Here is a 17,281-nt window from a genome sequence, read left to right as displayed (position 1 = left end):
TTTTTTTTTAATCTAACTTTGCTTTTGACACATTACTTTTGAAATTAGTTAACCTGTTAATTAAAGTCAACAGTATGTAAATTTTTAATTAAATTAATGAATTTAATTAATATCACAGTTATATCAAACATACTACTTGGTATGTGTAATCCCATTTAATTTTTCCATAGTTAACCTATTTTAATGAGGCGGTAAGTGTTGGAAGTCAGATAACTCAAAACATACAATATATTATGCTTTGTAGATATGAAAGTATAAATTTATGTTAGGCTTAATTAAGGTTTATACGTACGTGTTAGGATTCGGATTTGATTAATTGTTACAGTTAAGGTTTTTAAGAATGTAGGGTTAAGTTAAGTATAAATATTATCTATTACGCACAAATAGTGCTGCCTAAAAAATTATAATTATATGTTTGTATATTTATAACGAATTAAGAATATCTATAATTTGTAAGGGTTAAAACTATATGAGTCATATTCTTGTCAAATGCTAAGCTAAATTTTAGAGTTAAACCATTTTTACATTAATTAATTACCTATATATAACAAAATTTTATTTTACTATTCCAATATGAGGCAAGAGTTCAGGTTTAAATTAATACAAATTACACTCCCTCCACTTCCTTTTACTTGATGTTTAAAATTTTTGCACATCGATTAAGGAATTATTTAATTTTTGTTTATTTCTAAACTAAAACATTATTTATTAATGAATCAACAAATAGAAAAATAATCTGCAGAATATAAATCGTCAAAACTAATAAAAAAAACTAATTAATACTGCATTGAAAACTGAAAACATCATCTAATTTAGAACAAAAAAATTCTTCTAAAACATCAACTAAAAAAACAGAGGGAGTAATTTGCATGGAATATTAATTATGTGTAGATATCGAACTCTATGTTTTAGTCCTTGGAAACGGGTTAATCTATTTTTTGGTTCGGTGGAGAAGCTGCCGAAAAAGAAAACAGTTCGGTTTAAGTCGGATCGATTTTCGAAAATTTTGGATTGCGCATACATTTCTCGAGCTGAACCAAATTCTGGTGCAGAGCATCGATTTCTTGGTTTTGCAGCAACAAATCCTGGCATTAAGCATCAAATCGAAGATGACAATAGCTGAAACGAAGCATTTAAGAAGCACATATAAAAGGTCTTTTTCAAATTGGTTGTTGGTGAGTGAGTGGTTTTAGAAGGTCTTTTTTTGTTCTTTTTGTCATCTAAAATTTTACTCCCTCTGTTTCACAAAGAGTGTCATTCTATCATTTTACACACAAATTAAGAAAAGTAAACAGATTTCTTTTCTACCCCTCATTAATATACTAGATAATACTCTCTCTCTAATTAATAAACTGAAAAAGTAGAGATAAAAAAAAAAGAATTAGTCTTAAAAACTGCATTGAAAACATAAAACCACACTCTTTGTAAAACAAGATTAAAACCTTAAAACGACACTCTTTGTGAAACAGAAAGAGTATTAAAACTTTAAAGGATACAAAGTCGACTAGAGAAATTAATATTAATGAATACAAAGCTGGTGGAAAACTAGATTTCCCAGGAAACAAAACTCCTATAATAGAAAAACACATGAACTGATATAAGTGTAAACAAACCAAATGCCACTAGGAATCATAACATGTAGTTTTGCCAAGGTTTAGGTTTTTGTTTTTGTAATTAATCTTTTACTATAAAAATTTATTGATAGTGGATTCCAAATCCTAGGGAGACTTACGCGTAGCCCTACCTGTTATACTCCACTTATGTAAACCCTCTTGTGTCATTTATATTTCTAATTTGGTGAAGCTTTTCGGATACTGTTTTCTTTTCGATTTGAGTAAGCATGTGATCTAGCCTTTTTGTTTTCTTGAGACAATCTAATAACAAATACTAACATCAATCATGCAAAAAAACAAATGACTTAATAAAATAGTAAAATTAAGGTAATATTTGAATTAAGTTTGTTGATTAATAGTTTTGGAAGAATGATTGTTGTAAGGTATTTATAGGGATGGTAATTTGATTGCTATGTTCAAGTGTTTAAAATATATATATATGTAAAAAAATTTTAGTGAGATATCATGAAAGTAACGAAAAATGTTAAGATGGGTGTAAATACAAATTAGTGGTTATAGAAGGAGAGAGCACTTTTCCGGTGGGGAACATTGGACCAGCTTCCTCCACACGCATGCATTCTTTGACAACGAACACCCGCCAATTTTGTCTTTTCTCTTCATTATTACTTGTCTCTTTTTTTACTTTGTCTCTTCTTATCCCAGATTTTCTTTGGAAAATAAATACTACTTATTTATGCCATATATTAGCTTTTGTTGACTTAAACGTGGAGATATTATTTTTTTCTATCACCAAACGTAGAGATATGCCATATATTAGTTTTCTTTTTTTCCAACAAAATTATATATTATGAGGGTTTTGAATTCGGATAATGATACATCACTGATAATTTATAATACATATTACGAAGATCAAAATATAGTAGTTTCTAACTTGTCAATTGCTTAGAGTTTTTAAATATCTACAATGTAAATATAGATTATCAAATGTCAATAGTCACCTAAACAAAACCAAAATACTCTACTTACTCTTGCGTCGGAGTATGGCAACACGACCGTACATCTTTATAAAAGCATGCTGTTTTCTTCACATGTTTACCAAAAAAAAAAAAAACCAAAATATTTCTCAAAACTATAAATTCATATGATGAGAATTATAATCCTTTTCTTCAGAACTAGGGCGATGTGATTTTGTCGGAATATAATACTCACTATATCCCATTTTATTAGATGTTTTAGGAGTTTTTGTTTGTTTCAATTTATTAGATAAAGTTTTTATACAAAATTTAAATGAATTTCATGTTTTGTAGTTATTATATTTTAAAATATTTTCTATGATTGGTTGAGCTGTTTCAAATTAAAATATTAAATGATATTTTGCAAAAAAATTAATTTTTTTACTATGTACCCTTTTAGTCAAATCATGTAATATATTGGGACAGAGAGGGAGTATGATTTACTGTATTTTCTTTTATTAGTAACTAGGTAGCATACTTTTCCTAATTAAGATGTTATAAAATACAGAAAAGTGATTATATATGTATATAATTAACCTGCATTAAATATAATTGTTTGAGTAGAAGTTATAACATGTTTTTTCAGAGCGAGTAAATCTGTATTTTACAGTATAGAATAAATTTTCTTATATTATTGAATTTTTCGTAAGAAATGGATTAATGATATAATTAGATATATAGAAAATGATGCAGAATAATATGTTTTTTTTATCAATTTTTTTTTTTGATCAAATAGAATAATGTGTTTGAAATTAGATTTTTAAACGTTATTATATATATATATATATATATATATATATATATATATATCTTTCTCATAATCTCTCTTTTGGTGTTAGTTACTTTATCTTCCATAAATTAAAACAAGAATAAGTAATGGCGCAATAATGGCGCAATATCATCTCTCTGGGTGGAGGAATTGGTCACAATCTGGTCAACTTCTCGACTACTTAGAAGCGAACGAGCATTCCCTTCTTGTGGTAGTGATACCGTTGTATGACAGAGTATCAAAGGTCCTACCACGCGTGCTACGGAGAGACCAACACAAAGTGGTAAAGATCTTATTTACTCTCTCTCTTCCACCAACATGTAGTAGTTAAATTAGGATTAATACTGAAAAAATGGATATGATAAATAAAAGTTAAGTATTTTACTAACAAATATAGTAAATTGCATAACTAATAACTGAAAAAAATGCTTATTATAGTTAAGTTTTGTTGAGTTTTCTTTATGACCATTTGGAGACTTATTTGCTGGAAACAAAAAACACGGTGACGAAATCGTTATAAACGGATACCGTGAATTCAAATAATATTGTACGTCGAATTAAATAACATACAATTTTTTTTTTAAATGTTTTAATTATATGCTATTTGTTAAAAACATATATCCGTACTAAATGATCCAACTTATTTATGATTTGGTCATCCATCAGTTAACGAAAATAAATGACTAACATATGGTCATCTAGTCAAGTGCATATACTCTTCATTTTAAATTTTAAATTTACTTTATATTATCTCCTTTTATGTGTTTTGAATTTAAATCATACAAATAGTGCAAATATATATACACATAATTTAATAATTAAAACATGTGGGTCTCCTTCTTACCAATTACCACCAGTACACAAACATCTATTGAATTTACCAATTAAGAAAAAGAAACAACTTTCGGTGACTTTGGCTCTCTGAAGTTAATGGGATCACGATATCACATCATTCTATAAATCCCGAAAATTCATCCTTAACAATAATAGTAATAATAAGGGGTTTTCTATTAAAAAAAAACTTCCAAAAACTTTTATTTTGTAATTTTGTCTTCATCTCCAAAAAATGTAAGTCACTCAAGCAAAGTTAAAATTAATAAGTAATATAACCTGGTGTTATTACCGTCAATCTTGCAAGAAAATTATAAATAATATATCCAATCAAAAACTCACTTGACGAGAATTTCAAATCCACTTTTAGAATTTTTAAAATTTAATTATATGGCCGTAAAAAGTTTTAGAAAATACGTTTCAGTGTTATATTGTGTATTATTTTATTTTTTATGACTAATTTGCCTTTTTTGGAGATAGAGAATCAAATTGTAAAAAAAAAAGATTTGAAGAGGATTTTTCGAGAAAACTCTATTAATTATTTATTCATTTTATTCTATATATATTGTAAATTTAATTATAAGACTAAAAACGTGTTAAAAGAGAACTGTTGAGTCTAGTAGAATTCGATTGAGAACTAACTTCAAACTGTAAAATAGTACAAAGGAGTTTGACCCAGTAGCACCGAGCTAGACAAAGGTAGTGGAGACTGTGAAGTGATCCACACGTGAAATCGAGGAAAAGGGGGAAATAATATTTACTCATAGCGATCTTGAAAATATTGGAATAATGTCCCAATAAAAAGACAAAACGAAGGAAAAGCATGATGAAACTCGTGCATTCTTCCATTTTAACAAACAGAACCACTCATTTTGCACCATTTTAATCAACCTCAACGTTTTGCTCTTTTTTTTTTCTATCTAACCACCCATTTGAGAACTTTTTTTGCCATAATTAAAGCTTATTTCTCTGTCTTCCGCACGTTCAATTTTCAACGATAACTCGTAAATATACCTAGAAGTAACAATATTAGTATTCCTGCAGGATTTAAAAACAAAAACGTTTGTTGGTTTGGAAGGACAAATGTAATAGACAACTATGATATAGAGTTCTTAGAATATTTATTATATCTTATGCTAATATAGTATAAAGAATCGAAAATTAACAAAAAAAATCGTATAAAAGAATGACTCTTGCTCAAAATTTCGAGTTACAATCCAACAGAGAGTTAAATGATTTAGCTTAAACCGATATTTGAGAGGGAATCAAATCTTGCAAGTTCCAAATATCGTTGTTCAACCAAGGAAACTATTAGATGTATAATTGAATTGATTCAACGGTTTATGTTAAACCGGCTAATTGTAATTGGTTTAATGTCTTAGACCAAAACCCTCTCACTATATAAGAGGTTTCTATTGTAAAAAGAATCTCAAGATGAATAAAAATGTTTTCTCTTTTGATTCTCTGTAACAAACTTCTTTTGCTTCTTTTATTCGTCTAACATGGTATCAGAGCGGTGAATTCAACTTCACCATCAACGATCTTCGTTTCCGATCTTCGTTCTCTTCGTTCTTTGACCTTAGTTGATCGGATCTTCTCTCCCGATCGATTCTTTTCTTCAAATTTGAGCTCAAAATGGTTACTCTCCGTCGTACTTCGAAGCGATTAGCACGCGGTGCTAGTTCTTCAACTCCAGCTCGATCGAGGACTGTTCGACCTATTCCGGCGACATCCGCACCTATTCCGGTGGATCCTACACCTATTCCGGTGGTTTTTGGAGCTAATCCTGCTTCTTCTTCAAATCTAGTTCAACCTCAGGTTATTCCGCCTCTAATCTCTCAAGAAACCTTCGCTTTCGATGGAATCCAGTTTTCGCCTTATTTCTTGAATAATGGTGATAATCCAGGATCTTCAATTGTCTCTGAAATTCTTGATGGAACAAATTATAACACCTGGATCATGGCCATTACTAATGCTTTAGATGCTAAGAATAAACTAGTGTTTGTGGATGGTTCTCTTCCTAGACCATCAGAGACACACACGCACTATCGCATTTGGTCACGGTGTAATGCAATGGTGAAATCTTGGATTCTGAATTCTGTTACAAAGGAAATCTATAATAGCATTCTGAGATTCAAAGATGCTTCTGAGATTTGGCATGACTTAATGGTGCGTTTTCATATCACCAATCTGCCAAGATCTTATCAAATCACACAACAAATCTGGTCTCTTCATCAAGGTTCAATGAATCTATCCACATATTATACAAAGTTGAAGACATTGTGGGATGACCTTGATGGAGCAGATTGTGTTCAAACATGTCAGAATTGTGCTTGCTGCAAGACTATTTCAACACATTCGGAGCATACAAAGATCATAAAATTCTTGGCTGGTCTTAATGAGTCTTATTCAAGTGCTCGCAGTCAGATCATTATGAAGAAGAATGTGCCTACTCTTGCAGAAGTTTACAATTTACTTGATCAAGATCACAGTCAGAGAAGCATCAATCCTGTTCAAACTGCTTCAGCTTTTCATGTAGCTGCTCCTGAGATACCTGCAGCTTCTGTTCTCTCGATTAATGCAGCCTATAATGGTCAAAAGTCTACTCGACCTATTTGTTCTCACTGTGGTTATAATGGTCATACCAAAGACACTTGCTACAAGATTCATGGATATCCCATTGGTTTCAAACACAAAGGGAAACAATCCACTACTGGTGCAAGTAAGCCTGTTGTTGCACAAGTTGCTCTCACTGAGCCAAAAGTGAATAATAACATCAGCATTGGTCAGCCTTTTTCTAGTCAATCGCCTTCTCTTTCACAAGACCAGATTCAAGGTGTCATTGCCTATTTCAACTCACAATTATCAACACCACTCGATCAGACTATGATGCCATCTACTTCTGGTGGTCTTATCACCGCTTTACCTGGTATGGCTTTCTCATCCTCTACACTTCATTTTGTTGGGATTTTGAGAGCCACAGGTAACACATTATCATCTAAGTCTATGATCATCGATAGTGGAGCAACACATCATGTTTCACATGATAAATCTCTCTTTGTGAGTATGTCAGATACTTTCTCTGATAAGTCTGTGACTTTACCAACGGGTCCAGATATTAAAATTGCAGGCATTGGTACAATAAGATTGAATGAATGTCTGGTATTGAGCAATGTTCTATATATACCAGATTTTCGTCTCAATTTGCTCAGTGTTAGTCAACTAACTAAAGATCTGAGTTGTCGTGTGATATTTGATGAAGTATCTTGTATGATACAGGATCCTATCAAGGGCTTGACGATTGGGAATGGTGAGCAGATATCAAACCTATACGTCTTGGATAGAGATTCACTTGCAGCTTCTAATGATGAAAACATGTCCTATTCTGTCAATGTAGTAGCAGATTCTACCTTATGGCATAATAGATTAGGACATCCATCTGTTGCTAAGCTAGAATCTATTACCAATGTACTTGGAATCAAACAGAGTAATAATAATAAAGGTCTACCTTGTTCCATTTGTCCTCTTGCAAAGCAAAAGCATCTTCCATATATTTCTAACAACAATATATCTAAGAATGCTTTTGACTTGCTTCATATAGACTTATGGGGACCTTTCTCTGTTCCTACTGTGGAAGGATATAAACATTTTCTAACCATTGTAGATGATCACAGCAGAGTGACATGGGTTTATCTACTCAGAACCAAGTCAGAGGTTTTAAAAGTGTTTCCTGACTTTCTTAAAATGATTGAAACTCAATACAAGGCTGTTGTCAAAGGTGTCAGGTCTGATAATGCACCGGAGCTTCAGTTCACTGAGCTTTACAAGGCTAAGGGGATTCAGTCATACCACTCCTGTCCAGAGACTCCGGAGCAAAATTCGGTTGTTGAAAGAAAGCATCAACACATTTTAAATGTGGCAAGATCACTAATGTTTCAAGCAAACCTTCCATTGGAATATTGGGGAGATTGTGTTCTGACTTCAGTTTTCCTAATCAATCGTTTGCCAACACCTCTACTTCAGCATAAATCGCCATTTCAGGTATTGACATCTAAGAAGCCAGAGTATAAGGGTTAAAGAGTGTTTGGTTGCCTTTGCTACAGTTCTACTTCTTCCAAGAATCGGCATAAATTTCAGCCTCGAGCAAAAGCTTGCTTATTTCTTGGTTATCCTGCTGGATATAAAGGCTACAAACTCTTGGATCTGGACACACATACTATCCACATTTCCAGAAATGTTGTGTTCCATGAAGATATATTTCCCTTTGCTACTGGTATGTCTACACAACCTGATTTCTCCTCTATTTTTGACTCTGTTTTAGTTAATGGCCAGGCTTTGGATAGCACCAATTCTATAGAAGTAGGAGATTCTTCTAGAATTGAAGAAGATACTATCACTGCCAGTGCTACTAAAACAAATGATAGTCAGAATAAAGGAAAAGAGAAGAGAAAGTCTAAGTCACCAGCTTATCTACATGATTACTACTGTAATATGACTACAGCTGATATACCTCATCCATTGGCTGCTTACATGTCATATGAAAGATTAACTGATGATTATAAAGCCTATATTTGTGCAGTGACACAATTTGCGGAGCCTTCAAGTTTTCATCAGGCTAAGAAATTCGATGAATGGATTCTTGCCATGAATGAAGAGCTTCTAGCCCTGGAAAGTACTAACACATGGTCTATTTGTTCTTTGCCTCCGAATAAAAAGCCTATTGGATGTAAGTGGGTTTATAAAACAAAGCTCAATGCCGACGGAAGCTTAGAACGTTATAAGGCCAGACTCGTTGCTAAAGGCTATACACAACAGGAAGGTGTGGATTTTGTTGACACTTTTTCACCTGTTGCTAAGATGACTACAGTAAAAACTCTTCTAGCTGTTGCAGCTGCCAAGAAATGGAGCTTGCATCAATTAGACATTTCAAATGCCTTCTTGAATGGAGATCTTGATGAAGAGATCTACATGAATCTTCCTCCAGGATATACAGCAAAGGAAGGAGAGACTTTACCTCCAAATGCAGTTTGTAAGTTACACAAATCTCTTTATGGATTAAAACAGGCTTCAAGACAGTGGTTTTTAAAGTTTAGCTCTGTTCTTTTGAAGCTTGGTTTTCAGAAATCTCACACAGATCACACTTTATTTGTGAGAAATGTTAATGGGAAGTATGTTGCAGTCTTAGTCTACGTGGATGACATTATTATTGCTGCGAATGATGATGATACGGTTAGCACTCTGAAATTGGATTTGCAGAAAGCTTTTAAGCTCAGAGATCTTGGTACTCTGCAGTATTTCCTTGGCTTAGAAATAGCAAGGTCTGCTCAAGGGATTTCAGTTTGTCAAAGGAAGTATGTACTTGAGTTGTTGGAAGAAACCAAGCTACTTGCCTGCAAGCTGTCTACCATTCCTATGGATCCTAATGTGAAGCTTGTTCTTGATAGTGATGAACCTATCATTGATGATCCGCAACTATACAGACGTTTGGTAGGAAGGATGATGTACTTAACAATCACCAGACCTGACATTACTTATGCTGTTAATAGGTTGTGTCAATTCACCTCTGCCCCTAAGATGTCTCATTTAAAGGCTGCATATAAGGTGTTACACTACCTCAAGGGAAACATTGGTTTGGGTTTGTTTTACTCCTCAGAGTCTGATATGGTTTTGAAAGCTTTCACTGATGCGGATTGGGGCTCATGCAAAGACTCAAGGAGATCAACAACTGGTTATTGTATGTTTCTAGGGAACTCACTTATCTCTTGGAAATCAAAGAAACAGCCTACTGTTTCCATGTCTTCAGCTGAATCTGAATACAGAGCCATGGGTTTTGCTGTAAAAGAAGTTATTTGGTTGGTGAATCTTCTCCAGGAGTTGCAGGTGCCACAGTCAAGATCTGTTGCAATGTTCTGTGATTCTACTGCTGCCATTCATATTGCAAATAATGCAGTATTTCATGAAAGGACAAAGCATTTGGAGCTAGACTGTCACAAGGTACGAGAATGCGTCACTAGTGGCTTGATAAAAACACTTCATGTCACCACTGATCAGCAAATTGCAGATGTTTTCACTAAAGCCTTGTATCCATCACAGTTTCTTACTCTGGTTGGCAAGATGGCTTTGATTTCTATATACATGCCATCTTGAGGGAGGGTATTAGATGTATAATTGAATTGATTCAACGGTTTATGTTAAACCGGCTAATTGTAATTGGTTTAATGTCTTAGACCAAAACCCTCTCACTATATAAGAGGTTTCTATTGTAAAAAGAATCTCAAGATGAATAAAAATGTTTTCTCTTTTGATTCTCTGTAACAAACTTCTTTTGCTTCTTTTATTCGTCTAACAGAAACAAGGGTTATCCATTTTTATTAGAAGAATGTGTTAACATCTATGGAAAAAGAGTATCGTTTGTGGATTTTTTAATAAATTATTGTTTGCAAAAAGTTATTTGATCTTGTTATTTAGATTTTTTTTATCATAGACGATAATGGAATTCTCATACGTTGATAGTTCTATCATCTCTCATCGATGTTAGACGCGATTATTCAATGTGTTCAAACTTTAGAGATATCATTTACTTAAATCAATACTCATACAAAACGTTAGAAGTTATCTAAATCAAGCACAAACAAGAGTCGATGCTTTTCAAAAGTATTTTTTTTCTTTTGATAGTTATGCTTTTTTGAAAGAGTGTATGACATTGGTAATAATTAACAAAGCAAATCGCTAAAGTGATATGTAAATTACTGAAGTGGTTATTTGAGAGATGTGTTGCGGAAATGTTACTTTTCGTGTAAATTACGAGTTAGAATTTCAAAATTACGTGATGGATAACAAAGGAGACAATGAAGTTGACTCATCAACAATCAAAATGCTTTTAAATCGGCAAATATGTAAATAAGGGACCCATTCTTTGTTCCCCATCTCCTTTGCACACTTTCATCAACATGTTTCTTACTTCTTCAAAACATTTTCCCCTCTCGTGTTTCCCCCACTTTCTACAATCTAATCCTCTCTCTCTCATCTTTCTTTCTAAAACCACCAAAAACATAAATTATTTTCTACCATTACACGATCTATGGTTAGTAACTTTCTTTGCAATTTTTGATTTTAGATTATAAATTTATTATATAGATGTATATACATTTGCAGACTTTCACCAATGTTTCAATGACTTAAAAGAGACCAAAATTTATATGTTAGCACCGGTATGAAATTGTGGCTCTTCAGGTTATATCCGGTTTTATCCCAAATACAACTATGGGTCTCGGTTTAGAAGGGCTTATTATGCAGTTGGATTGAAATGTTGAAGAATGGGCTTCAAAAGTTGTTGAAGTAGGCCCAAGTTGATTATGGCGGCCCAAGTGACCGTTGGCGTCAAAGAATCAGAGACCAAGTGCTTTGCTTTTATATTTTTGTTTTGTTTTGTGACTGTTTCTCTTGAGAGGAGGTATTCTGTTCATTCTTGTTGGCTTGTTGCATGGTGTTCATCTCTGAGGGTTCTGAAAGGGACTGGTTCAACTGGAATATGTGTTAAAGGAAACACAAGAACATGAGTCAAGAGTGGAATCAACTCGTGCATATTTTGAAGTGGAAAATTTTGATAGAAAAGGAAACTTTGTTCTCTGGAAACACAATGTTTTGTGTCAACTAGAGATACTAGGACTTGGCTTAGTTATAGAAGAAGACTTAACATAAACACAATATTACATCCATTTTTCTAAAAAAGAAAGAAGGGAGAATAGTATTACATCCCTTTTTAGTTTCATGATTTTTGTTCATTATTCATTTATTTATTTATTTGTTTTAATAAAGTTGGTGCATTATTTTTGATTTGGGTTATTCGGTTTTTTAATATTTGTTTCTAGTGGCGGTGGTTTGGTAGTGTTTGACACATCTAATTTGTGTTAAATTTTAACATATGAAATCAATAATATGTGTTACAATTCACAACGTATGAAACACATCCCAACCTTAACGCAAATAAAATAATAATCTAGAGCCATCCTTTAACTTTGTTCCACTTTTGTAAGAAAGAAATCTACCAGACAAGATTATGTCAATAAATACAACATTTTAAAATATATATTGCATCCTACTCATCATCCCATCACATTATTCTTTTCGTTTTCGGTCAGATTTGTTCACAATGTAAAGAGTCCAAATTGATATATATTAGAATAGTCCAAGTATTAGAGCCAATCGTTGTTTCCACTACTTTCCCCCAAACTTCATCCTTTCTATGTACCAAACTTTTTCTCTTTATATTACCTCTCCAAGGTTTGCTCATTGGTTCAATCTTCCTTCATAAGAAACAATGATACGATTTCAAGAATCCGAAGAAGAGCCTGATTTTTCTCAAGAAGATCATCTAACATCTTCTTGTCAACCACTTCATCAATGTATTGCCACTCTTGTATGTCACACAGCATCCTACATTTCATCTCTAACCCTTGCAGGAAAGAGACTTTACACAGGCTCCAACGACGGAGTTGTTAGATTATGGAATGCAAACACGTTGGAAACATTAGCGGAAGCATCAAGCAACGGCGATGTAATAACAGGAGAGAGAGGAGGCGGAGGAGCAGTGAAATCTTTGGTAATACTGGCTGATAAACTATTCACAGCACACCAAGATCATAAGATACGTGTGTGGAAGATAAACGACGTCGTTGAAGAAGACGTGGGTGGTAAAAGGTACATGCATGTAGCGACGATGCCAACTATTAGCGATCGTTTTGCAAAGTGTTTGATGCCAAAGGACCAAGTTGAAATAAGGAGGCATAAGAAAGCTTCATGGGTTCACCATGTAGACGCGGTTTCGGGTTTAGCCTTATCAAGAGATGGAACGCTACTCTACTCTGTCTCATGGGACAGGACGCTTAAAATCTGGCGTACTTCCGATTTTAAATGCCTAGAGTCATTCACAAACGCCCATGATGATGCAATCAATGCGGTTGCATTATCCGAAAACGGAGATATATACACAGGATCTTCTGACCAGAGAATCAAAGTATGGAGGAAAAACATCAATGAAGAGAATGAGAAGAAGAAGAAGAAGAAGAAACATTCTTTGGTTGCAATATTGTCGGAACATAATTCGGGTATCAACGCACTGGCATTGAGCGGTAATAACGGCACTCTTTTGCATTCGGGTGGATCTGACGGATCAATATTGGTGTGGGAAAGAGAAGAAGGTGGAGACATTGTACTTGTTGGAATGCTACGAGGTCACACAGAGTCTGTTCTATGCCTTGCGGTTGTGTCGGACATACTTTGTAGTGGCTCAGCAGATAAGACAGTGAGGCTGTGGAAATGTTCAGGGACGGATTATTCGTGCTTGGCTATGTTGGAGGGACATATAGGACCGGTTAAGTGCTTGACCGGGGCAATTCGTCATTCCGGTAAACCATCTGAGGCTTCTTATCATATTTATAGTGGAGGACTTGACTCTCAAGTTAAGGTTTGGCAGATTTTGGTGCCGACCTAATAAAAGAGTTACTTTAATCATTTAATTTGGATTGTTTCGTTTCCTATATTGATGAGTTTATGGGTTTTTGTATGAGTTCATCTTTTGGGATAATATGTGAAGGAGTGTATTATGTGTTATGTACTATGTTAGTTGGATAGAAGAAGACGGCTTCTATCACATTATAATATTGATTTGACAGCGATTCCCGTTTTTGGGTCTAATTCGGACAATACATTTGCGGACAATTTGGTCTCAACACAATCTTTTAAAACCAAGTAGGTAACATCTTTGTTAAAGAAATATATTATATTGGAGCAAATAGCATATAAAATATACGCAAAGGAAGGCAAGTAGATTGTCTAATCTTTGTATTATTTGTATCAAAAGTATTTTAAAGAATAATTAAGGGAAAAAGGCATCTCTTCATGGAATTTGCTTTAGGCAAAAGTAGAGTTTATAAATAAAAAAAATCTGTTAATTGTTATTCATTCCTTCTGGATCATGCACCCATATGAGGCTAAAAAGTAGAAAATTCAAGCTTTTTCATTTGGTTAGGTTAATAAATTATTACCCACATTGGAACTTGCGTAATAATTGTAAAATACATGATCATACACAATTATGTAGGCAAATTTAGCAAAAATATAAAAACATAAATGCATGCAAAAAGACCAAAATAACGAGCCTAAGTATCGTGATCTCTATTCTCTGACATTAGATACGGGTAAGAAACTAGATTTTGTATCGGATACCATAATCTCAATACCTGACCATATCCACTAAGATGACAAAAAGGTCTATGAAACACACGATAGACAATTGGAGGACACAAGAGCAGGAAAGGAATAAGACGAAGCAGAAAAAAAGGTATATAGATTGTGGGAAAAAAAGGAATAATTTTCTGGCAGCACTAAAATTTTCCAATGCCTTAAATTCAGAACAAAATGTATTACTACGTCTACATGCCAACGACAATTATATAGGATAACAAGAGAATTATAGAGAACCAAACTTTTACCTATTGGCTGAAATAATAAATCAAAGTTAGTAGCATGTTGATCCTAAGCTTTAGTGCATACTTTTAGCTTTATGGGTAGTTATGTTACATAGGTCATGGAATTGTAAGTTGAATGGCAATTTTGAGGAAAATAGCATTTTTTTTATACACCTCAACAAAAAATATTTTCGATTCATACATTATGTATACTACTATGCTAATTCATACCTCAACAAAATATTAATTTAAAAATGCTATCTAAATTTCTGAATTCGTGCAAAATTATACATATGTTGCCTTTTTGACATCGCAAAAATCTCTCATCTTTTTGTTTGGAATACGTTCAAAGTAATATTTTAGATTTATGTTCTTTTTTTTTTTTCTATTCGATTTTATTATTTATCTAAATCATCTCTTCCTCCTATTTCCATAATAGGAGAAAGGCGAAATGTATCCTACAAATCTTTCTAAATTTAAGTATTTTGAATTTTACAACGAAATCAAGAAGAAAAAAAGAATTTTTTATGTTGACTTGGAATTTGAGGTTCTACAATAGATTTATCAAGCCAATTAAAGATTGGTCCATCAATGCTTTCGCTAATTTTAAATTTTTTAATGATCACATGCGAAAAACATTGCAAGTCACATATATGAGATCATGTCTTTTTCATTATAAAAACAGTTGAAGTGGAACGAAACGTGAACTTGAAACTTGTCAATACAAACCATACCAATATGAGAATGTCCAAGGTGACTAAGTATTGGTCTAAGCTTATAAAGACTGAAAAGTTCATATAAAGGTGCGTATATGTGGTTGCCAGTACGAACCGTACCAATGAACTTGAAAATGTTTGTCTCAAAAACTCAGATGTTGATCGGGGGTACAAGAAAATATTGTTTAGACCATGATGTTCCGTCCTCGACAATTTTGATAATAATATCACTAGTTTTGTCATGGACAATGGTAATTTTACCTTGATTGTCACCAATCCATCACAAGAACGATATAAAAACTTTTCATTATAAAAAAATTTCTTTTGTTGTCAACTTTCCAAGACCTATTTATAACTATACAAGAAAAAACTTTCAGTATATAAAATAAACCCAATGCATAATAAAATAAACTAGCATAATAAATGAGCATCTACATTCTCTCATATTTCACACATTTTCTGAATTATCTGATAATACATCCAAAAATCAAACAATGGCAACAAACGCATGCAAAATCCTCTGGATCCTTCTCATTTGTGCATACGCCGTTCAAAGTATATTTTATTATATTAAAATAAACATGATCGCAACACGTTTTATATCAATATAAAAGATTTTGATACGAAAATAAATTAGATATGATAAACAAATTTTCCAATTAGGAAAAAGAACAATCAATTATAAACAAATCAATCTAATTCAAATTATAATACATAATACTATAATAACCAATTCACCAAGAACATCTTATTATATAAGATTGCATTTAGAGTCTGTCTTCTTTCTTCATTCTAATTGTCCCTATTTATGTTGATGTGTAAAGGATGTTGTGCCGACTATGATTTGGGCCCTTGTTGATGTAAACCCGTCTGTTCAATGGTCTGCACGCACATCATTGTGTAACATTGTGCAGGTAATCCTCGATATCATGTTATTTGGCTACATCTCTACATCTTTTCCTGGTTTACAGGTTATGCGGGACGATTTGGTTGTCGTCTACGGTGAGTGAGTAAACACTTCGTTAGTAGTGACATTGGTGATAACTAATTTTATTGCTGACTTGTATTTCATTGTTGCACGGGGACACTATTAATGAAAGTGTTGTCACCCGAATAATTGTTTTGTGCTGTCAATGACTAAAGCTTTGTATTATTGCACCTTTTAGCTGTTTGTATACAGTCTGTTTTCTTTCTTCATCAACATGATTGCGACATATGTGTACTTTTCTCTAGTAACTCAATATTTTCCTTTAAACCGTTAAGTACTTTTTTAATATATACAATACCAAATGTGTCTTTTGATTCTCATATAGTTGCCATAACAAACTGGAACTAGCAAACAAAACAAAGCTGTGTGGTTATACTTATGTGTTATACACGGAAATAAGCAATTTAGTATGATGCGGTTTACCAACTCATAGAGAAAAAAAAAAACGATGCATGTATTTAATACTTATTGTTGTAATATACGTATAAAAAAAAATTAATACGATTTGTTGTTCGTTTAGTTCTACAAAGACAATTTTTTTTCATTTTCTATTGATATTTTAAAGATTTTAATAAAGGAGTTTTAGTGTCACAAAAGAAAATTGAAATTTTGAATAACTGAATAAGATGAAAATAAAAAAAAAGCGATTTTATTTTTTTCTTTTTTGAAATGTAAAATCGATTAATCAAAAGAAACCTTTACATAAATGTTTTATGGACAAGGACAATTAGAAAGAAAAAAAAAAAAAAAACAGAGCTAAACTAGAGAACAAGACAAATGTAGGAAGCTATCTGTTTAGTCTCGACCGGATCCATTCTTGTAGCAGTCCACTTAACTTCTTGGATTTGTGATAGCTCAGCGACGTGATACGGTTTTGAATTGATTTCTCGATGGTTATGGCAAAGTGGAGATGCGTATGAT

The 17,281-nt window shown here is 32.9% G+C and overlaps 1 protein-coding gene across 1 annotated transcript; it reads left to right on the top strand.

Moving 5' to 3' along the window:
* Window positions 1-12,105: 12,105 nt before the first annotated feature.
* On the top strand, window positions 12,106-13,880 carry LOC9301848 (protein JINGUBANG). Its single transcript, XM_002865728.2, has one exon. The coding sequence runs from the start codon at window positions 12,508-12,510 to the stop codon at window positions 13,678-13,680; it is 1,173 nt and encodes a 390-aa protein (XP_002865774.1). The 5' UTR covers window positions 12,106-12,507; the 3' UTR covers window positions 13,681-13,880.
* The last annotated feature ends 3,401 nt before the right edge of the window (window positions 13,881-17,281 follow it).

The sequence above is a fragment of the Arabidopsis lyrata genome, assembly GCF_000004255.2.
Source record: "Arabidopsis lyrata subsp. lyrata unplaced genomic scaffold ARALYscaffold_8, whole genome shotgun sequence".
Taxonomy (NCBI): Eukaryota; Viridiplantae; Streptophyta; class Magnoliopsida; order Brassicales; family Brassicaceae; genus Arabidopsis; species Arabidopsis lyrata.
Note: the sequence above shows the minus strand (reverse complement) of the source record. Positions and strands in the feature narration are given on the sequence as shown.

Excerpts from the sequence above, each read along its gene's own strand:
- LOC9301848 (XM_002865728.2), top strand. The coding sequence starts at position 12,508 with ATGATACGATTTCAAGAATCCGAAGAAGAGCCTGATTTTTCTCAAGAA.